The following is a 24,627-nucleotide window of genomic DNA, read 5'->3' on the forward strand; positions in this document are numbered from 1 at the left end:
CCGAGGGTGGAATTGAACCCTAGTCTCCTAGCTGTGAGGTCTGCGCGCTAACCACTCGACCGCCGTGCCGCCATAAGTCATAATTATGAGATGAAAAAGATGAAATGATGACATAAAATGTCATTATTACAAAGTCATAATCATGAGATAAAAAGTCACAATCATGTGATGTCATAATTACGAAATGAAAAGTCCAAATCACAAGAGTCAATCATTATGAGATGAATAGTCTCAATTATGAGATAAGAGAGTTAAAACTATGAGACAAAAAGTGCAAATTATGAGATAAAAAGTCAAAATCCTGAGATAAATATGAAATTATGACCTAAAATGTCATAATATAAGAAAGTTTTGAAATTTATTCATTTAAATAAAAAGTCCAAAATTACGAGATAAAACTTCACAATCACAAGATTATAAAGGTCATGGTAAATTCAAAGATAAAAGTCATCATAAAAAGTCTCATCATAAAAAGATTGGATAAAACATTAGTGAAGTCATACTTATGAGACAAGAAAGTCAAAACTACAAGATATCGGACCCATCGGATCTGCTCTGACCCCACACACCCCCAGCATGGACTGTTCTCTCGCCTGGCGTCTGGGAGAAGGCTCTGCAGCATCCGCTGTAGGACGACCAGGTTCAGAGACAGCTACTTCCCCCTGGCCATCAGACTGCTGAATGCCAAATAAGCCCCTCTACCTTTACTTACATTATTATTATTTATTTAAATTACTTGGCCAATTTACTGTTCACGCTGCACTTTACATTATGTTGTTCATATTTGGTGTCTATTCTATCTATTTATTCTCCACATTATTATTATTATTATTATTATTTATTATTACTTATCTTTTGTGTCTGTTATTATATGGGAGCCAGGCAACGACATTTCGTTGGCAATTTCACTACTGTGTTTTTGTGCAATGACAATAAAGGGAGTCTATCTAGCTATCTAAAAAGTCGTAATCATGAGATAGGAAAGTCATAACTATGTCAAAAAATGATGAGGTAAACCATCATAAATATAAATTAGGGAATAAAATGTTAAAATTCTGAGATAAAAGGTCATAATTATGAAACAAGAAAGTCATAATTGTGGGAAAATTGTGACAAAATTTCAAATAAAGGTTGATATTATGAGATCAAAACTATCTAAATTATGATTATGAGAACAAAAGTCAAAATTCTGAAATAAAAGGTCATAATTAGGGGACAAGAAAGTCAAAACTACGAGATAAAAAGTCATAATCATGGCATAGGAAAGTCATAACTATGCAATAAAAAGTCTAAATTATGAGAAATTATGAGATTAAAAAGGTCAAAATCTGAGATAAAAGTTCACAATTCAAAAAGTTGAAAATCTAATCTAAAATTAAAAGGTCATAATTAGGAGACAAGAAAGTCAAAACTACGAGATAAAAAGTCACAATCACAACATAGGAAAGTCATAACTATGCAATAAAAAGTCTAAATTATGAGATAGCACATCGTAATTATGATGTATTCATAACTATAGAGATAAAAAGATAAAATTCTGAAATAAAAGTTCGTAATTATGAAACAAGAAAATCAAAATTCTAAGATGAAAGGTAATAATTATGAGACAAGAAAGACAAAACTATGACACAAAAAGTAAAAATGATGAGATGAGGAAGTCATAATTATGAGATTAAAAAAATCAAATTTTGAGATACAAGGTCATAATTATGAGACAGGAAAGTCATAATTATGAGATATAAAGTCAAAATTACAAGATAAAGGTTTGTTGTTACAACATAAAAACCGTCTAAATAATGAGATAAAATATCATAATTATGAGATAAAAAGTCAAAATGACAAGATAAAGGTTGTCGTTATGACATAAAAACTGTCTAAATAATGAGATGAAACATCATAATTGATAACCTGAGATAAAAGGTCATAATTATGAGACAGGAAAGTCATAATTATGAGCTAAAAATTCAAAATTACAAGATAAAGGATGTCATTAAAACATAAAAACCGTCTAAATAATGAGATAAAATATCATGATTATGAGATAAAAAGTCAAAATTACAAGATAAAGGTTGTCCTTATGACATAAAAACCTAAAAAGTCTAAAGAATGAGATGAAACATCATAATTGATAACCTGAGATAAAAGGTCATAATTATGAGACAAGAAAGTCAAAACTATTGACACAAAAAGTAAAAATGATGATGAGAGTCATAATTAAAGTCATAATTATGAGATAAAAAGTCAAAATGATGAGATATGAACAGTGCATGTTCACTGCAGCATTCATCACATGGCACTCAGAACATTATCTCATAATCATGAATTTCTTAGCTGATAGTTTGGATTTTTTTTATTTTAGAATTACAATTTACCATTGGGGGCGGCACGGCGGTCTAGCGGTTAGCACGCAGACCTCACAGCTAGGAGACAAGGGTTCAATTCCACCCTCGGCCATCTCTGTGTGGAGTTTGCATGTTCTCCCCGGGCATGCGTGGGTTTCATGTGAGTGTGAACGGTTGTTTGTCTATATGTGCCCTGTGATTGGCTGGCCACCTCTGGCCACCTCTCGCCCAAAGACAGCTGGGATAGGCTCCAGCACCCCTGCGACCCTCGTGAGGAAAAAGCGGTAGAAAATGAATGAATGAATGAATTTACCATTGGGATTATTGTTTCTTCCAGTGGCAGACACGGGCTACCATATGAGCTTAGGAATTTAGGTTAGGAATGGAATATTTTCAACTCATCCCTGGATGTATACTGCAACATGTATGTGCTTATCTACAACAGGAAGATAACAAGATAGAATGGAGTGGGGCCTCCATTATACCAGCTTTGTTAGCTTCCCATTCAGATGTACTGATGGTCATGGACCCACCTGAAACCAAGATGACCTTTCCTTGTTTATTTGTCAGAGGCCAAATGATTGAATCTTTTCAGAAGGGATAAAAGGACAGCATTGTATGTGGGGGGGGGGGGGGGGTGCCGCAGACCTCCCCCTCTGTTCGGAGGGCAAATGGTCTTCTAAGACAAGCTTTACAGTCCAGCTGCGATCCCAGAACTGTGTACCATTCCAGGGTCTGCATCCTTCAGGTGTGCGTTTGCAGGGTGCATGATGTCATTGTGGTGTACAAAGGCTGTCCCTATTCTAAAAAGCTCCAAGGATCCTTAAAATGCAGATGACAAACATATCATTAGCTCTAAGTGTTCATTTTGTCACATTTCTTCTGCACTGGACTACTGGCTGTGGCTGTTCATATGAGGCGTTCGAGTGCATTACGTAAATGTCAGTGTTCGGTGACAATGTAGTCAAGCAGTTTTTCATTTTTATTCACATACTCCCTACGGCAGGGGTCTCAAACACGCGGCCCGCGGGTCAAATGTGGCCCGCAGGACACTAGTTTGAGGCCCCCGCCTTGATATGAAAGTTTAAAGTTTGATATGGATGTACCTCTTGGGGCCCGCGTTGCCCATTTGGGAACATAGGGTGTACTATATTGGGTAATAGGAGTGTAAAGGTGATTATAGGGATGTTATATCATGTCTAGAGTGCTCTAATAAACAGGCATCAACAGGTTTTTTAAGCTCTAAATACAAAAATATTCAATTTATTATGGAAATTTACACCAAAATATTCAATTTATGGTGGATATGATCTCACAGCGGGCACAATAATCCCTAAGACGTTAACCCACGGCAAACTAAAACCCAACTCAGAACCTCTGATGTCACTTCCTGTCCCACTCTGGAACACATTTACAGCAACACAAGTTGTAATTATCTCCTACATGTCACTTAATCTCATTAGAGTCGCAAGAGTATACTGGGCGAGAGGTTGGACTGGTCACTAGCCAATCACCGATTGTCTCTTATTGTGTCTACTATAGGTAATAGAAGTGTAATGGTGATTATAGGGGTGTTATTCCATCTTTTGAGGGCTCTAATTAGGTTAAAAAACATATTTACCAGGTCGTAAACAGGCTTTTTGTGCTCCAACTCTGAAAATATTCCATTTATAAATGAGGAGTTCACAAAGTCGGGTCTGGAACCAATTGACTGTACTCTCAATGGTCACTACATTAGGTACAGTCCAAATCAAACCAAGCACTATCTAAACTTGTTCCATGTTAAAACGCATGTGCCTCCCTTGCTGAGGCTACCTTGAATATCAAAAAGACGTCCACGAACAGCCAAGTGGTCTTTATTCGGAGAGGCGGCCCTCATTTTCCTTGCACTTTAGAATTGATGAGACTGTGTTGCGCTCGGCAACGTCTAAAGAAAGATGGCCCCACTCACCTCCGTCACTAGAGAGAATATTTGGGATTAAAAGCGAGACTTGCTAGAGATGACGCACATGCTTGACCCACACGGGAGATGAAGAAGTGCTCCACTGGAGGAGCCGCATCATATTCCCGTATGCCGCTAGGAGAATTACACTCAAACTCAATTTACACTCAAGCCCCCACTCACTAAAAGGTTCAGCAAGCCACATCACCTGTGATGTCACGCTGACCTTGAAACACTGTGACCCAAAAAGGTCACCACCCCATCATTTCACGCTCAAAGACATATCTGTGTGAAACTCATGCCTGGAAAGAAAGCCTTTCAACTGCGTGTATGTCCGATGATGCAACCCAGCGACCCACCACTGCCACAAATTGATTGCAGTCCTGTGGCAAACACAGGCTGACCTACTTCTGACCAGCTTCTCCACTTAACAAAATGAAGCAGAAAAGGGAACTAATGAGATTGTCTGGCTCTGCACCGCTTTGCTCGGGTCACCTCGAATCGTCATCATGGGATCTGTCACGACGGCGCTCATTTCACAAACAGCTCAATTTCAGTGTCACTTACGCACCTTCACGGCACAGTAATCGAAGAAACCAGTCTCGGAAAAAATGGCCACCAGCACCATCTGGAAGAAAATATCACAAAAGCACATTTTTAGAGTGAAGATGACGGCTTCATTTGCCATTTTTATCCTGTCCAGGATTTACATTTGCCTTACTGTAATCCAAAGAACAATATTTCTATACTGCATATTACATGACATTACATAATTGTATCGTTCTATTGTCCCGAAAGCCTGCATCTCTACGTTTTGTAACCCAAAAAACAACATATTTTCTTAGCTTTTCATTGGACAGAAAGACCGAGAGATTGACAGACTCGTTGGCCGTTCATTCATGACCGACAATTGAGTCGGAACGAATGTGAACATGAGTGAACGGAGTCGACACGGCTAACAATCAATTGAACAAAATGAACGAAATGAACGAAATGAACGAAATGAACGAAATTAACGAAATGAACTAAATGAACGAAATGAACGAAATGAATTAAATGAACTAAATGAACTAAATGAACTAAATGAACAGATCTTTTTACTGACTGAACCACAATGATCTGGTTCACTGAAATGAATGGTTTTGCCCACCACTACAGTCCTGTGACTTATCAGCTACCTTGGCGTGCTGCCTGAGATAGGCCAATATTTGGGCAGTGGAAAATATATTTTTCTTAAATGAAGCCAACTCCTGCACATTGATCTGATTGCATATTTAACTCATTTGCTGCCAAAGATAATTTATAATAATAATACATTTTATTTGTATAGCGCTTTTCAGAGTACTCAAAGACGCTTTACAGTAGAGAAAAGAAATAAAAATAGAGTTGAGTAAAAATAGAGTAAACGATGCATTAAAATACAATATCCATACATTCATTCAGAGCTAAAACAAGGCTCAAAGCGGGGCAGGCGGGGCGCAGCAGTCAGGTATAAAAAGTTAGACATTAAAAACAGATTTAAAGAAGTGGGTTTTTAGTTGTTTTTTGAAGGAGGGAAGGTCAGGGTCACGGAGTGAATGGGGCAAAGAATTCCAGAGGGTGGGGGCAGCGATGGAGAAGGCTCTGTCTCCCCAGGTGCAGAGCTTGGTCTTACAGGGGAGTGCCAGGAGGTTGGAGTCTGAGGAGCGAACGGGACGCGGGGGATTGTGTGGATGAAGGAGGTCTGTGAGGTATGGGGGGGGGAGATTGTGGAGAGCTTTGTAAGTGATGAGAAGGACTTTGAAATGGATACGTTGGGGGACGGGAAGCCAGTGGAGGTTTTTAAGGACCAGGGTAATGTGTTCACGGGAGCGGGTGGAGGCGAGGAGGCGAGCAGCTGAATTCTGAATATATTGTAGTTTGTTGAGGGTTTTGGATGGTGTACCGTAAATAATACTGGTAAATAATAATGGTTCGCCCAAAGACGTTTTTTTGCACAGATGATGACTCAAGTCCACACTAGAACACTAAAGTCCAGTTTTAAGAACATTGGATATGAGCTCAGCTTGCATCTCTCCCATGTATTAGCACGCTGTAGTAACGCAGGACAAGCATGGAGGCGTGCAGCTTGTGCAAGGTACATAAAAGATAAGGTAACATGGTTTTTAAAAAAACAGTTTAAAATGCATACATTTGGTTAAAGCATTTAAGAGTAGTAATAGTTCATGTCATACATATAAAATTCAGTTGTAAAAGAAAAAAAGACACCCTACTATTTTTTCATATGTTTGTGTCTAAAATAACCAAATCTCCATTGTTGGCGTTTGGGTGTAATACCGCAAGGTCCACTAGGGGATGCTAGCAGCGATGGTGGTATAGAGAAGGTGACAAAACGACAGAGGAAGAATAAATCCTGAGGGTGAATATACGTCAAGTCATCGTGGATTGTCTTCCTTATTCTGTACCACAGGTTAGTATAAAGTAGAGATAATTTATATTTTAACGGCTGTAAAGAGTTTAGAAAGTTGCTAGAGTAAACAGCTGACTGCCAAATGTTTGTTGCAAAATGTGTTGTCGAGCATTTGAACATTAGCGAAATGGCTAATGCTAGCCAGCTTTAATGTACAGTTAATAGCATGAAGCAGGCTAACTGAAAAATGTGAAATGTGTAATTGTTGATGTGGTCATCTTATGATATCTGAAGTGTTGTTATTTTTGAGAGGAAGAATAAATCCTGAGGGTGAATATACGTCAAGTCATCGTGGATTGTCTTCCTTATTCTGTACCACAGGATTTTCAAGGCATACAACCCCTCCAGGTGGTGGAGGGGCAACACGTGCAGAAGGTTACTCATCGAAAGGAAATTTTTACACATGCGCAAATGTGTGGACTGGCCAGTTTTATGCAATGTCTGCGCTTTTATCCAATCTAAATCCTGTTGCCATGCGAGAAGACGCTTGCACAATAAAATACTGCATGGTCCGAGAGGCTACTGGTCGGACTACAAATCTGGAGCTAATCTTGTTTGGACAGATTTACTACATGAGACAAAAGACTCATGGGCATATATTGCATGTTATTTGACTTTTTCGGGCATGAATGAAATAACCTCCATTCTAGAATACTATGACATATACTATGTCTATTGTTAATGGTTTCAGTAGCTGGAGACATGACCTCATGAGTTGAGTCAGTTCATGTAGGACACCACGAAGCGCACCACAGCCTGCTCCAAGGAGACATTTCCCCATGATTTCAACCTGCATGGTCTAATTTTAGTTTTTAATAAGCAGACCGACCTGCAGAGGTGCTTGCCAGGTTCACACCAAACCAAGCGGGACATGTTTGTATCCATGGAGACAAGGTCTGACATGCCACAAATCTCATAGGAATGAAAATTGAGATGCAGGAAGACATGCGGACATCATCCTTGTCAATTTCATCTCACCATGCCAAAGAGGAGAGCCAGAGTCTCGTAGTCGATCCACTCCACCACCGTGACCAGACTGGGTCTCTGCAGGACGACAACCAACAGACCGTCAAAAGATGTGATGGAAACTAGCTACCAATCTAGTCACATATGGACTCACGTCGCCAATGATGGCCAATGCAGCCAAGGCGGCCAATGAACCCAACATGGCGGCCAGAGCGCGATGGACGATCTGAAAAGTCAAAGCAGAAGACAGAAGGTTGCTTTAAACTTCCCATATATTCATTTATTATGTTAACACATTATTACCCACTACAACAGAGGTCTCAAACTCGCGGCCCGCGGGCCAAATGCGGCCCGTGAGATGCTAGTTTGAGGCCCCCACCTTGATACCAAAGTTTAATGTTGAAATGACAGCTTAAAGCTGTGTGCACACCGGACACAATTAACATGATTTTGCCCCGCCCATACTGTTACCCTACCCTGTTACCACGCCCTGTTTTGCTTTGGATTAGCAATGAAGCTAAAAGCTTATGACGCTGGGTACAAATAAATGCAGGAAATGATTTGGAATAAAACGGAAAATACACGTCAAGATAAAGCATCTCATCAAACATGTCGTTAAAGTTACGACGCTGCTCCCAGATGGAACTGAGTACGATGCTAACTTGCTAATTGGGTAAAAGTTTCATTAATGTTCATGTTAAAGGTTAAATAACTGTTAATACTGTACATTTGAATCTGAAAAAAATAATTTCTCTGCATGTAAACACGTGATAATGCAACTCCACAATAAAAGACATCATGTTTGGTGCAGTTTTAAGCCGAAAAAAAAACGAAATGTTTTTGTGTTGTTTATGCTGTGGTATCATTGTTTAGACATTTTGGCTAAATATATATGCTACAATTGTGTCAAAGTGAAAGTTATGCTTGAAATGTAAAAACCTTTTTCTGCAAACTGCAAACTGATATTTTGCTGAAACTTATGTTCTACTGCTGATTACTTAAGAACGGAAAAAGGTAGAAACTAACTTTTTTTTCTGATGAAAGATGAGAGTGTAATCTTTTTTCAGGATATATCACCTTTTTTTCAAAGAAACTGGCGCAGTTTTATTCATTCATTCATTCATTTTCTACCGCTTATCCTCACAAGGGTTCACAGGGGTATGCTGGAGCCTATCCCAGCTGTTTTCGGGAGAGAGGGCTGGTGGCCAGCCAATCACAGGGCAGATATAGACAAACAACCATTCACACTCACATTCATACTTAAGGACTATTTGGAGTGGCCAATTAACCTAGCATGTTTTTGAGTACCCGGAGAAAACCCACACATGGACGGGGAGACTCCACACAGAGATGGCAGAGGGTGGAATTGAACTCGGGTCTCCTAGCTGTGAGGCCTGCATGCTAACCACTTAATCACTGTGCGGCCCGGTGCAGTTTTATTTAACTTAAAAATAAGTCTCTTGTGTTCATTCATGAGCATAAAGGCCACACACTTGGGAATTTAGTTTTCTTTAAATGCAATTTAGATGCCGAATCAAGTGTGTTGTAGGGGAGTGGTTCTCAATTACTTTCTGTCATGCCCCCACTCGGGGACAAATATTTTCACATACCCCCACCGCCGATTTGAAATACTACAGAGAAAGTGACAATATCTATTTATCTGTACAGTACGGACTCAAATCCCAATTGAAATCAGCAATAAGCAACTAGATGGAAAGCAGTGAAGCATACAAGCACATTCAAACTGCACAAATTCAGACAAGTTGGCAGATCTTCACGAATACTGAAAGTCCTCCCTGCATCATTTGAGAAGCACTGGTTGCAGGGTGATACCCAGGGTTTGATTACATTTGATATTCATATGAGCTAGTCTGCTTGACACAATTTAAAGAGGGCCTATTATGCTCATTTTCTTCCCTTTGTATGGAGTTGTGGACTCCTATAGAGCAGCCACACACAATAACCAGCACAGAAAACTTTTTATATATTCCAGAATCTGCAACTATTCCATCTGCATTGGATTTCAAAAACGGTTTGTTTTCATTTATTCCAGCCATGGCCAGCCTCAGACCTGCAGAGGTGTTTGCCTCTGTAAAAGGGGACCTATTGTTCTTTTTCCACTTTTCTGACCTATAAATGTAGTTAGAACTCTAAACGCTTGGTTTCAGCAAGTTTTTTTATAATACTGGCTTACTGTGACATCACAGTCAGCCAAACTTCCTTACAAGCGTGTTACCTGGTACAAGCTGTACAAGCTGAGTGGACCAATCGCAGCTGAGTGGGCGTGCCCGGAGGCAGGTTGTGGGTGGAATAAATTAGAACAGACCGTTTTGGAAATCCAAGGAAATACAGCTGGTGTAGGTGCAGATTCTGAAAGATCTAGAAAGTTTTCTGTGCTGCTTATTGTGTGTAGCTGCTCTATAGGAGTCCACAACCCAATACAAAGGGTCCAAAATGAGCATAATAGGTCCACTTTAAAATATTGACTTTATTCCTGTAAAATTACTACAGATTTTTTCTGTCTTGTTAAATTAAGTTCTTAGAATGTGTCGCTAATACAAAAAGAGGTCGGGCCACAAACGACCACTGAGCCGCACTTTGTAAACCTGTACTCTTTACCATGTGGACCTCACATAGACAATAAAAGAACTGAAGAATCCGTGTTTCTCCAAATGTATTCCCACAAATACATTTGGATCGCAACAAAAAAATGAGCTCCGAAAAGGAAGCGACAGGAGAAATTTAATTTGTATTCTAAACGCATTTTCTGTGTTTTTTTGCTGAAAATGAGATGTGCATTCAAACTAGATGATGAGGTTGTGCCACCGCCACAAATAGATTGCAATCCTGCGAGAAACCACGGTGTGCTGACAGTACACATACCTCAAAGATGATAAGAACGTAGACGCCTGTCAGGATGATTCCAGCGATGGCCACCTGAGTCTCCACGCTGACGTAGAGCGACTGGTGCGTCATGGACAGCGGCACCACCTCATTGTCCCTCATGAAGGCCTGGACACTGATGATGATGGGGTCGCTGTGTGGGGAAAGGAACTCCTATTTCATAGTTGTTTATTTATCTATCACAGCAGTATGACAATTTTATCAAGTGAGTACTTTCTTTTTGGGTGTTTTGGGTGAGAATGTTATACACGGTGTACCTGCTGAGCATCTCAAACGTTTTGGTCAGCACCACCTGGTCACTTCGCTCGCTGTGCAGAGGAATAGTCCAGTTGTAAATCACCTGCAGGCCAAACAACATCCAGTAAACAACTACTGAAAACCAAAAACACCTCCTGTGTGTTGAAAATGTCTCTTTCTACCTGCTGAGTCCTCCTCCTCCGCTGACCAGGTGGATCCGTCTGCTCCACCTGGATGAGGATGTACTCCTGGCTGGTGAGGTCCACCATCCCTCCAGTGAAAGGGCCTCCCACCTGTAGCTTCAACAGAGCGTTGTCTCGAAAATCTGTCAGGTTCATCGCTGTGCGCCGCCGCCCGTTAAGAGAACATTTCTTTTAGTGTTTTCACATTTGATTTGACATGACATTCACGTCCAAGCGGATACAGAAGCTGTCGGTGGAAGAGACGGCCAGCATCCTCCAAGGGTTGTCTCGATCTGGATACATGCTGAAGAACAGCTAGAACCGCAACAAAGTGTTTGTATTTCCTAATTAACTTCCTTCAACTCAGCTGTAGTAGAGCTTATTGCGTGATTAGTGAAGAAATGATATCATGGAATGATGCTGATGCTGATACTTACACTGCAGAGAACCACAATCGTGAAGATGGTTGCCACTCTGGACACTTTGAAGCAGCATCTGCAAACACAACAAACACACGTAGTAGTCCCCACGCCAATTTTGTAGCTTTAAGCTATCACAGTTTTTAAAAATATATACTAATTAATAAATCATGCTGTTGTGTGACTGAATACCATCTATTACTAGTCAAGAAATATGCACATTACAGCACATTTGGCCTAAATGAAGCATTTTCACACACAAAGATGGCTAAATGAACTAAAATCCAACTTAGGCTTCCAGACGATGCATTCAAAGACGTTATAATGATGTGTAGTATGTAGCCACTAATGTTACTGAAACAACATACTTTTATTGTAGCTTTGAATGGTCTCACAACAGCACAATATTCGCTAAAAAACACAGGCTATTGTTGTGATCTTAATAAAAACTCAACTCTGAAGGCCCATTTTCACTTCCTGTCTGCCCCCCACTCAGCTCCCCCAGCACCGGAACATATTTAGAGCAAAGTAAGGATAAGCGGCATAGAAGATGGATCTATTACTGTACACAATACACGACAACAAGAGTGTACTACTACTGTGGGGACGTCCATATAGTGGAGAACTGACTTCATACTGCTGGTGAGTTTGAAGCTGAAGCTGAGGTGCTCTAGAGTGTCGCTCTTGTCCGACGAGTTGGAGCGTAGCAAGGACAGGCTGGTGACCTCGCTGCCCAGCCGGTACCTCCTCTCCAGGTCCATGGCGCTGCTGTCCCAGGGCTCCTCCCCTCCGTAGAAGCTGGGGTTGTGTACGGTCATGTAGGTTATGCTGGGAAGGAAGCAAAAAAGCCAACATTTCTAACCTATATGTCATCATATGGCATTATTAGTTTCCGTAAAAACAAGAAACATTACAAATGCATTGCTGTAGATGGCCACAATGTACCCATTAGGGCATTGTCTGCTTATAGTATGTATCACTTCAAATAGCTGCAGTCTTTTGGATGATACTGAATTTAAGAGGGGAAAAAACATTGTAATTAAAAAAAATTATGAATATAAATAAATAATCTAGCACAGGGGTCTCAAACTCAATTTACTTGGGGGTCACTGGAGCTCGTGTCTGGGTGATATTGGGCCGCATCAGGTTTTCAAAAAAAAAAAACACATTTATTAAAAACAGAAAAATGAATAAACTTTGCTTTGGTTCCAATTTTCTACAAGAAAAGCTCTGATAAAACATTCCACTGTTCTCAAATATCTTACTTTTTATTTTTCTACACAAAATAAGATGAAAAATAAATAAACAAATCAAGAATAAAGAAAATCAATCAATCAGTAAATAAATAAATATAATAATAATAATAAAACGGCAAATAATAAAAACTTAAGAAACCACATAAATTATTTTTTTCAGATTGAAATGAACAAAGCATTATTAGAGCCCTGTAGACATGACAAAACACGACTATAGTCACATTTATACTCTTTTTATTTACAACATATTGCGCAACTGCAGGGTCTTGAGATACATGCTAACTCGCAAACTAGAGAGCTAGCGACCTAAACGGTAGCCTTCAAGTTATTTCCTTTAAACTTAAATAGTCAAAAACTTACCACTTCCACACGGATAGGGAGGATAACTATTACAGCTATTCAACCTTTAACATGAACATTAATCAAACGTAATAATTTTTCTGGGTACATGATACCATACAGCATCCATATCAAACTTGCGCGGGTCGCACTAACATTAAACTTTCATATCAAGGCGGGGCCTCAAACTAGTGTCCTGGGGGCCACATTTGGCCCGCGGGCCGAGTGTTTGAGACCCCTGATCTAGCACATTGTAATCTACTATACATGTTGGATAATTAATTCAGTGTCACATTGCAATCTTTTGCTACTTCCTCATGTCATTTCCAGTGCCAAGATGAATCATAAATTCCCTTCAGCTGGAAATATGGCCACATTATGAACCATGTTGGCCTATGTATATTAATTATGACACTTAGCATTACTAATGAGGGCGCTATGCTCACCTGTCATCTTGAGGGAACCTCAACAGAGGTGACCTCTCTGAGATGTTGGCTGAATTTGTCTTCCCAGTCAGAATATTAACCACACTATAATTGTGCCTGGAAGAAAAATATGCAAAGAAAAATCATAGTATCATTTCACAGGGAAACAAAGGCTTTTCACGAACTTTGACCCCATGTACCATGTGTGTGAGCAGACTGCCAGATGCTCTCCTGTCACAACAAGGAAGACTTGATTATTAGATCTTTTTTTTTGTCACCCTGCTGCTGCACTGAAGGACCTGCAAGCTGGTGCCACCCCTCCAGGAGGACCAGCTGGGTCTCCAGGTGGGAGGCTATGTTATTGGTAGGTTTTCTGCTGCTACTAACACGTGACAGATATTTCCAGCACTGTTGCCTTGACCACGCTACACATTTCATGCCACTTTCCTAGACATTACATCCTGAGAACAGGCCCAAGCTAAAGGTGCTTCTATGATCCACAAGTGTTTCAGCATCAAATATATTTCATATCATGGAGTAATACTTGCATACCATTTGGCCTATTTGCGGCACATGGCTGACTTTGTATAAAAAATATAATTTAACAAGGAAAAAAAAACACATCAGGAGTAATTTCACAAGAACAAAGTCGAAATATTACGCGAAAAAAGTAATATACAAAAAGAAAATAACATCATTTTAGTAGCAAGTTGAAAATTAAAGAAAAAAGGAGGTTCTTGTAGTTATAATATATGTGAGTCATACCAAACTAAAGTTGTAATTTTTGGAAAATTACATTGGAGAAGAAGTTATAATATTATTGGAATAAAGTCATAATATTATGACAAGAAATTTGTAAAAAAAAATTATTAAAGAAGAAAAAAAAGGAGTTCACACTAATAATAATGTAACACCTATATCACACAGCTGACATGCGTTTGTGATACCTTGGTTAACGTCCGCCCCAGTTAGTCTGACATTGAACGCACCAAAGGAACCAAAAAATAAGTTTAGCTAAGCTTGTCATAGCCACAGCTATTCACAATTATACACATATTACACACATATTAAAAATGACCCACAAGGGTCTCTAGCGTCCACACAACAAGTGTCTTATTTACATTCCATATATTGAAGTCATTTTGCAGTATTTCCACAAGGAAAGGCTGAGTTCGCTAATTAACATGAGAAGCTAACAGCTAAATACGCCAAACTAGCTAGCCATTCTGAGTATGATTCACTGTAACAGGCAACTTTCGGCCTCTGGGGGGCAGCAGACACAAGACTTCCTTGGTAATGACGGCAAGTAATACAATGACAGCATGTACTGTAAGTAGTATTAAACAGCAAAATGTTATGATTTGATTCTTTGTGGTGAAATATACAGGTCTACTTTTTTAGTAGTACTTTTATAATTAAGAAAACATTTTGTAGCATTTTTTATTTACCGTGTATGGCCAGTCAAGAGCATGTGTCATGTGATACACACACACAAATTCCCAGTAATATTTTTCCGTGTATCCCTGTCATGTTTCCCCTTTGTAGTTTTGACATGTAATGTGATTCTGCATGTGTGCTTCCAAAGAATATGAAATATTGGAATATGGATTGTGTTGTGTGACACATGAGCTATCACTTTTTCAACAGCACTTTGTGTTTGTGCAGCACTAAAAAGATGCCATGTTAAAATGTGCTCTTTATCGGCTAGGGAACCTTATATGGCAACTTGATGTTCAGTGAGGCAGGAAAAAACTGGAACCTTCGAGTAATCGAGTAATTCGAGTAATTTTCATAATTATTGCAACTTTTTGGAACAAGAAGTGTCTTTGAAACATGAAAAGCTAACTCATACCCGGCATTTAGACCTTTTAGTTTTTCATTTTTACTGTTATTGTCATATGTATTTTTTTGTTTTTATATGTATTTATGTTTTTTATTCATTTACTTTCAACAATGTTTTTATTTTTTTTATTTTTATTATTAATATATTTGGTTTGTAATTGCTTTATCGAGTTATATGTTTTATTTTTGCAGCTTTTTCACCAATAAAAGTTATGAGAAATAAGTGGACTTGCATGGGCATCTACACTTTTTGATTGTTTATTTTTATTCTAATTTTTTTATTATTTATTTATTAATTTAAATTATTATTTTATTATTTATTATTTTAATTTTTATTCTAATTAATTATTTATTCTAATGAATCACACTAATGATTTATTTTTGTGTGTTTTTTGCAAGAAGACGTTATGTTAAGTGAGCTTGCATCAAGGTCTACATTTTCAATATTTAAAAATTTTTGCGAGAAGAAGACGGGAGAATAAGTTACGTGCATCTACAATAGCTTAGCAAATGCTAAGCTAAACTAAAATGGTGAGTAAGTTGTCTTTATTGGGTATAGAATGTTGACTGACTCATTTCACTGAACATTTCCTGCAGTTTGACCTTTCCTGCACTACTGGATATCGTACAAAAACACAGCATCCCACCAAACAAAACGACTGTGGTCGTCTTACCCATCTTCTTGGCGAACAGGAACGTAGCCCTGACTCCTGCCGGCCGACTGCTGCAGCTTTTGAGTTTCTCTCCTCTCCGAGATGCCTTGCAGGAGACGCAGCTCATCAAAGTTCCCGGCAACGCCCTCCGGTGACCTCAGGCTGTTGCGGGCTTGGTGGACCGGCGCCGAGGCCTGGGATATGTCCAAGTCCAGGTTGCTTTTGTTCTCCAAGTACATGGTGACACTGCAGCAAGCACCAGGGTGGGAAAAACAATACATCATAGCTTCAGTTACTTTTCTAAAAGAGGAATAGAATTAGTAACATGCATGGGAAAGTCACTTTTGTCTTACGTTTATGAAAAGCCTTCATTATGTAAAAGAATTTGTGAGATGTTTCATGAGATTAGATCTGAGGGCTGCAATTGTTTACCAAAGTGCTAGGGAGCAGTGTTTCCCTGAGTGTGAGCAACCACCACTCTAGTTATTTCGCTACTGTTGCTAACAGTAACGCTGTTGTAACGTCTGAAACAGTCATTAATTACATTACCAGTAACAAGAAAACAATTATTACAAACAGGATTTGTACTCTGAATGCTCCCAACTAAAATATAGTTTGAAAAACAACTTTGAACCGTTCTAAAACACATACTCATTTCAGCTGGATTTTAGAGTTTCAGCAAAGTAGGATTTCTTATTTGTAAATATATGAATATGTTTGGTATTACAGCACAGAATAACCTTCTAAATACATTGTTTTACATTATTAGAGCCCTCAAGACATAAAATAATACCCCTATAATAATTTTACACTCCCATTACCGAATATAGTAGACATAATAACACAAAATTTGACATAAATAAGACTTGTGCTTGTGTGGCTGGCTGAAAAATGTGTGTGTCTGTGGGGGGGGGGGGGGGGTGAAATGACAGCAGTGTTGAATTTTAACTTGGTGTGTGTTAGGGTTGGATCATCAGCCCGTGTTGAGGATTATTGTGCCTGAAAGCATTCAAACCTAACTTAATTCAGCCATTTTTACACTAGTCTATGCTTCATTTTGGAACAACATATGTAATGTTTACTTCAACATGCATACAGAACATCCAAAGCTCCATGTCCCTGTGTGAAAAAGTGATTGCCCCCTAAAACTAATAACTGGTTGGGCCACCCTTAATAGCAACAACTGCAATCAAGCGTTTGTGATAACTTGCAATGAGTCTCCTACAGCGCTGTGGAGGAATTTTGGGCCACTCATCTTTGCAGAATTGTTGTCATTCAGCCACATTGGAGGCTTTTCCAGCATGAAGCCTTTTTAAGGGCATGCCTTGGATCATTGTCCTGCTGCAGAACCCAAGTTGGTTTCAGCTTGAGGTCACCAACAGATGGCCGGACATTCTCCTTCAGCAGAATTCATGGTTCCATTTATCACAGCAAGTCTTCCAAGTTCTGAAGCAGCAAAACGGCCCAGGACCATCACACTACCACCACCATATTTTACTGTTGCTAGGATGTTCTTTTACTGAAATGCGGTGTTACTTTTACACCAGAAGTAATGGGACACACACCTTCTAAAAGGTCTCAAAGGTCTTGGGGATCATCAAGATGTTTCCTGGCAAAATTGAGATGAAGCAGTGGTTTTGCCCAGTGTCTTTCTTATGGTGGAGTCATGAACACTGACCTCAACTGAGGCAAGTGTGGCATGCAGTTCTTTGGATGTTGTTGTGGTGTCTTTTGTGACCTCTTGGATTGTTGTTGGTTTTGGGGTTGAGAGTTGACCGGCTACTCCTGGGAATGTTCACAACTGTTCCATGTTTTCACCATTTGTGGATAATGGCTCTGACTGTGGATAGCTGGAGTCCCAAAGCTCAGATTTTTTTTCTCCCTCAATAATTTTGTGTTCATTTGTGTTGTCATTATCTAATATTTTAAATTTATTCGATGAATATTATTTGAAACAGGCTTTGATGAGCAGATTAATCTTTTTTTTCCATGATTTATGAATTCATGAAAACCTATTATGAAAACCATGATATAGTGAAGCCACAATATGTCTTCAAAGTTGTCTTTATGCTTGAACGATACTGGTGCCAGCAGCTCATACTGTGGTTTGTACAGATAAATAAATACTACAGGTTCTCAACAGTAATTGGGGACATGGAAGAAAATAACTGAGAACTTTATCCACATGCCTCTTCTTGAACGTAACATCGCTGCGTCTCGCTGCTGTGACGTTCCACTCTTTAAATAACTGACGGCGCTATCGCCAACACACGCCATGCTGAAAATACAAGCCTGACTGGGATTTACCGTCGCCAACCGTACCGCGGTCATGTCCTTAAGCCTTTAAGGGTTTTACTCAAGCAGAAAAAGTCGATTCGACACACTCTCTAACATGCTGAAAACCAAGATGGCGAATGTGGCCCGGCACAAACAGTGATAACACAGACAACACCTTCCAACACCGCTTCAAATCCATTCCATTCAATTCAACTGTGGCAAAGGAGTGTGCATAATTTTTAAAAAGAAAGTTTATCATGCGCTTTTACACACACAGCCCACGGTGGGAGGCCCCACAATCAGTATCATTCTTGGGCGGCGTGAGGCCCGTCACATGAATTGGACAAGGCTGTTAGGCCTGGTGTGAAATTGTCATGCAGAAATTCTCACAGGCACACAAGCTCAGGAGTCAATGGACAGCGAGGATGTAAAAACAAAAAATGGGAAGTATATGTTCCTTTGCAACAATAAAGGCAAAATACTATCTATAACCAAATACAAACTTGTCCCCAATTTTACAAGACCTAATTTGGCAAAACTTACTCAAAAAGTAGGATTATGTCACATGCAGCAGACTGCCCTGAGGCCACCCAATTTGATGGAAAAAAAGATGACAACCAGGACATTTCCATCAATTTCTTAAAAATAAAAACAAACAAACAGAAAACCAGGACAGGCTGTGAAAAAAGGACCTGTCCTGGGAAAACAGGATGTTTGGTCACCATAAAACAAAAAAAAATTCCCCCATTTTTTTTTCATTGTTGGGGCTTTTTTTTCTGGTAAACTTTCTAAAGTACAGAAATGGGCAAACTTTTTGACTTGCTGGCCGAGTAACAGTCCACCTGGAATTAATGTATCTGTAAAAGTGTCATGCAATCTGCTATATGTGCTTGTGTGCCTTTTTTCAGGACCACTTTGTAAACAGCAGACCACATCAAATAACCAAATTCATTCATTCATTCATTTTCTACTGCTTTTTCCTCACAAGGGTCGCTAGGGGTGCTGGAGCCTATCCCAGCTGTCTTTGGGCAAGAGGCGGGGTACACCCTGGACTGGTGGCCAGCCAATCACAGGGCACATATAGACAAACAACCATTCACACTCACATTCATACCTACGGACAATTTGTTGCCAATTAACCTAGCATGTTTTTGGAATGTGGGAGGAAACCGGAGTACCTGGAGAAAACCCACGCATGCACGGGGAGAACATGCAAACTCTAAACAGATGGCCGAGGGTGGAATCAATCTCAGGTCTCCTTGCTGTGTAGCCAGCCCACCAACTTTCTCTTATTATGACTTAAAAAAATATATTTACTTTAATATTTAACTGTATACCACTAAAATGACATTACCTCTCCTCAAAATATTATTATTTTTTTTATTATATATATGTAATTTAAAAGTGACTTTATTCTAATAAAGTTACAGCTGGTTTTTCATTCCTGTTATTGTTGTTTTTGCTCTTCTGTAAATTTTTACAGAAATTTTATCGCCAGCATATTTTGACTTTATTCTCATACATAACCTAACTTTGACCTGAAATTGAAACTTTATTCGTTGTTTTGTAGGTTTCTCCTAACATGATTTTTTTTCTTTCATCTTTTACAACTGTATGTTACCAAAATTACATGAATAATAATGTAATATAATGCCTACAAGAGGGCCACAATGGCCACGAGCCGCACTTTGGACACGCCTGCCCTAAACAAATGTATTCGTTCTTTGCCATGTCCATGATATTTGAAAAAGTTATTTAGTACTTCAAATATTTGACCATTTTCCTATGCCGAATTTTCGAAAACGGCAACTTGAGCATTTGTGTGTGCATCAGTCTTTCTGCAGTATTGCATGTTTCAACTGGATTAGGAATTGAACTGGCTCCAGCACACAGGATGTTAAATGGGAATGACAGGTAGTGGAATTCAGTTGGGAGCAATTCAAAGAAATTCCTTAGCGCTAAGTAACAGAAAGAATTTGTCACGTTTAACAAATGGTTCTTGGTTATTTTCTGTCATGTTTTGTCACTAAGGAGTACGAAGGGAACTGAGAAGATGACAATATGTATTTATTGACCGTATCTGTGCAAAACCACTGGATGAGATGCGAGCGCCAATATCTTTCAAGCATGGATAAAGACTCTGAATAACAGACCTGCCGACCTTCAAGAAATGAGTCTGAGTCGTCCCCCCCCCCCCCCCACTGTAGCGCCTTCCTCAAAGGCGCACATTCATGGTATGACCCTCCAACGCTACACGTGAGCTCCAGCCGGGCCTCCATGTGAGCAATAATCCCGGCGGATTCATGCAACCTTTACACCACTGACCGAGCACATGTCTGACGCCGCTGACCCGATCCACTGACCCCCCCGCTACAGGCCGCTCAGCTGATGCCTTCAATGGACATCAGCCTCCATTGTTTCCTCTCATCCTTGGAAAGACTTCATGGATGATGAACTATGTGGTGAAACTCTAAGAACTAGTCCTTTATCCTGTACACGAAAGACCCCTATCCTGTAAAGCACCCTACGCATGATTGACTGCATTATTCATTCAGTGTGACTGCTATATAACCCACCATGGGGCCAAAGGAAGTTGCAATTGGCAGCAGAAGGTCAATAACACTATTGATTTTAATTTCACCAGACGTACGGGAAGCCCTCGTCAACAATAAGTTCCATCCATTTCTCATTTTTAATTATTTTACTGTAAATCTAGAATTATTCTCTATCAAATTCATTTGGATGTAAATGGATTGCCATCATTACCTGTGGGAAAAATGACCTCGGTTTTTGAACGTTGCAGTTTTCGTCAAAAATTCTGGAACAAACTGATTAGGTACCACAACTTTGTGAACATTCATTATAATGAACAACTTTAACAATGATTTGTAGTGCATGAGAAAGCTACAAACGTAGCTCTTTTTGACCACATGGTAATTTATGAGCAATGAGTATGTTGCACACCACAGCAGCTGTAGAACCAATGTTGCACAGTGGGTATTTGCCTTTGATGCACCTGTTTATGATATATTGAATTATTTATTTATTAATAAAGCATTAAAATATGTATTTGTAAATAATATGCATTACATTAACTTAATTTAATAAATATAAGTAAAATAATATGTATAATAGACTGTAGTGATTGTAAATAGTATCATGTGTCATTATATAAATTATTTTTAATTGAAATAATTAAAACATATTTTAGTGTAATGTTTATACTATATTAGCATACTGTATATATCCAATATTTTAAAAATATTTCATATAAATATATACATACCACACATTTAACATATACAATATTTTTGCATATTTTAAAATAATAATTTTATTATTATTATAATTAATAATAATAATTAATAATAGTATACTGTATTATATAATAATTTTATTGTATTATCATATTAATTTTAAAAATTGTTTATTCATTATATTTCATATGCAGCTACTGACACCTAATGGAGTTAATTAAAGTAATATACCTGGAGGTTGCCTACAGCCACTTACTTATAGGAATTAAGGAGTTAATTTCATGTATTCATTACACATCATATCATTTATTACCTTTAATTATTGTAAGACAGTAAAATGTTGAACAGTATAAAATCACAATTAACATAATATAGAATAAAATACAAAATAATTAAAAGAAACATATAAAACTAATTTGATATATGAAATGTAATCATATTGTATATAATTTTTATAAATAAAGTTAGAAATATTTATATAAACATTATTTTACATTATTTTGAATAACATATTCAATATTATTAAATAATATTATATATAATAACAATAATAATATTTTGAAAAGCATATTATTCAAAATAATATTTGTAAATATAACTGAAAATGTAATATTCAGTCTTTGATGATGGAAACTACTTCTAAGAAAATACTTTGGTTACCTAAATCCAGTAATACACTCCAGGTAGTACGCTTTTATATAACTCCTGGAGGAGCCGAGGTGAGAGGTTTTCACTTTTCAAAACCTTTTCGAGCAAAGCTTTGTCGGATGGTACATACCGTGACAGGAGTTCTTCACTGTGGTGTTTATGGTGGTGAGGATGATGATGATGGGGATGAAGATGAAGTGTGAGATCCCAGAGATGAAGTGTTCTGGTTCTGTTGGTCTGCAGCCGACCTTGTAAAACTGAGGAAGAAGATGAAGGAGAAGGAGAAAGGGGAGGCTGAGGCGTTGATGTCCTCTCTGGTGCGCCCAGCGAAGGAGGCAGATGTTCCTCAGCACTCGGTTGGAGAAGAGCTCAGCATGGAGGGAGGAGAGAGGAGGGGGAGTAGAAGGAGGGAGGAGGAGGGGCACATTTGCTAATAGCAGCTTAACACAAGACTTTCTCATACCAACGCTACACACACACCTCCTCCTCCTTCACATCTACTCCCAATACTCTGGATAAAACTCATGTTGACAACATGGGAGCAACACACGAGGATGGCATTTTAAAGGGGACCTACAGTATGATGCCCATTTTCAGCTCTTTATATTGACTCCTTTACAGCAGCTGCACACCATAACCCGCACAGAAAGCTTTCTAGATCTTCCAGAATCTTCACCTCTTCCAGCTGGATTTCCTTGGATTTCCAAAACGCTCTTTGTAATTTATTCCACCACGGTGAAATCAGAGCAGTGACACAGTGCAGTACAGCGAAGGGAGGGCAAGCTTGTACCTGGGAATGCCCATATAAGGAAGTCAGCGTAGCCGGTCTTAGAAAAGAACTCTCTGGAACCGAGTGTTTACAGCCTCCTGCAGAACAAAAGTTGGTTCAGCTTGAGGTCACCAACAGATGGCCGGACATTCTCTATCAGCAGAATTTGTGGTTCCATTTATTACAGCAAGTGTTCCAGGTCCTGAAGCAGCAAAACGGCCCCAGACCATCACACTACTACCACCATATTTTACTGTTGCTATGATGTTCTTTTTCTGAAATGCGGTGTTACTTTTCACTAAATGTAATGGGACATTCACCTTCCAAAAAGTCCAACTTCTGTCTCTTGGGAATCATCAAGATGTGCGTGACCTCTTGGATGAGTCGTCGCTGCGCTCTTGGGGTCATTTTGTTTGGCCGGACACTCCTGAATTGAAATTTTATATCATCATACTAATATTCATTGTCATATATATGACGATATATATATTATTCATTCATTCATTAATTTTCTACCACTTATCCTCACAAGGGTCGTGGGGGGTGCTGGAGCCTATCCCAGCTGTCTTCGGGCGAGAGGCGGGGTACACCCTGGACTGGCGGCCAGCCAATCACAGGGCACATATAGACAAACAACCATTCACACTCACATTCATACCTATGGACAATTTGGAGTGGCCAATTAACCTAGCATGTTTTTGGAATGTGGGAGGAAACCGGAGTACCCGGAGAAAACCCACGCATGCACGGGGAGAACATGCAAACTCCACACAGAGATGGCCGAGGGTGGGATGATATATATATCGTCATATAAAATATTGTGATATATGCCCAACCCTAGTATACAGTATATTTTATATTTTTATGATGTGCGTTTGATCAGTGTTTATATTCAAAACATAGGTTTCCTTTTACATTTCAAATGTAATAACTGCAATAACATATATCCATAATCAAAATATGTTCACAGCGGTACTAAAATATAGCTTTTTAAAAATTATATAAATGTGGCGGATGAGTGGTTACAGCACAGGGCTCACCGCTAGGATACCCAATTCTACCCTCGGCCATCTCTGTGTGGGTTTTCTCCGAGTACACCGGTTTTCTCCCACATTCCAAAAACAAATGAAACGAAACGAGAAAAATAACGTTAGGAGAAACCTACAAAACAACGAATAAAGTTTCAATTTGAGGTCACAGTTAGGTTATGTATGAGAATAAAGTCAAAATATGCTGGCGATAAAGTTTTCTGTAAAAATTTACAGAAGAGCAAAAGCAACAATAACAGGAATATTAGAATTATTAGAATAAAGTCACTTTTAAATTACAAAGAATAAAATCATAATATTTTGAGGAAAAGTAATGTCATTTTAGTGGCATACAGTTAAATATTAAAGTAAATATATATTTTTTTAAGTCATAATATGACAAAGTTGGTGGGCTGGCCACACAGCTAGGAGACCCGAGTTCGATTCCACCCTCGGGCATCTCTGTGTAGAGTTTGTTCTCCCAGTGCATGCATGGGTTTTCTCCGGGTACTCCGGTTTCCTCCAACATTCCAAAAACATGCTAGGTTAATTGGCGACTCCAAATTGTCCATAGGTATGAATGTGAGTGTGAATGGTTGTTTGTCTATATGTGCCCTGTGATTGGCTGGCCACCAGTCCAGGGTGTACCCCGCCTCTCGCCCGAAGACAGCTGGGATAGGCTCCAGCATCCC

General features: G+C 39.0%; 1 protein-coding gene across 2 annotated transcripts in view; it reads right to left on the reverse strand.

Moving 5' to 3' along the window:
• Positions 1-22,744, reverse strand: part of oca2 (oculocutaneous albinism II) — a 42,010-nt gene extending 19,266 nt beyond the window's left edge. Inside the window, exons 1-12 of one of the 2 annotated variants that reach the window (XM_078790250.1) lie at positions 22,269-22,744; positions 15,978-16,202; positions 13,483-13,578; positions 12,072-12,269; positions 11,460-11,517; positions 11,265-11,337; positions 11,023-11,180; positions 10,861-10,943; positions 10,583-10,736; positions 7,854-7,925; positions 7,712-7,777; positions 4,856-4,912 (exon numbers count right to left, since the gene is read on the reverse strand). In XM_078790250.1, coding sequence (XP_078646376.1) covers positions 4,856-4,912; positions 7,712-7,777; positions 7,854-7,925; positions 10,583-10,736; positions 10,861-10,943; positions 11,023-11,180; positions 11,265-11,337; positions 11,460-11,517; positions 12,072-12,269; positions 13,483-13,578; positions 15,978-16,195 — 1,233 coding nt within the window. In that variant the 5' untranslated portion in view covers positions 16,196-16,202; positions 22,269-22,744. Of the gene's footprint in view, positions 1-4,855; positions 4,913-7,711; positions 7,778-7,853; positions 7,926-10,582; positions 10,737-10,860; positions 10,944-11,022; positions 11,181-11,264; positions 11,338-11,459; positions 11,518-12,071; positions 12,270-13,482; positions 13,579-15,977; positions 16,265-22,268 lie in introns of those variants that run through there. The other variant, XM_078790249.1, reaches the window with a different exon arrangement.
• Positions 22,745-24,627: the final 1,883 nt, after the last annotated feature.

The sequence above is a fragment of the Doryrhamphus excisus genome, linkage group LG4 (genome assembly GCF_037039965.1).
Source record: "Doryrhamphus excisus strain RoL-2023G ecotype Guam linkage group LG4, RoL_Dexc_Guam_v1.1, whole genome shotgun sequence".
Taxonomy (NCBI): Eukaryota; Metazoa; Chordata; class Actinopteri; order Syngnathiformes; family Syngnathidae; genus Doryrhamphus; species Doryrhamphus excisus.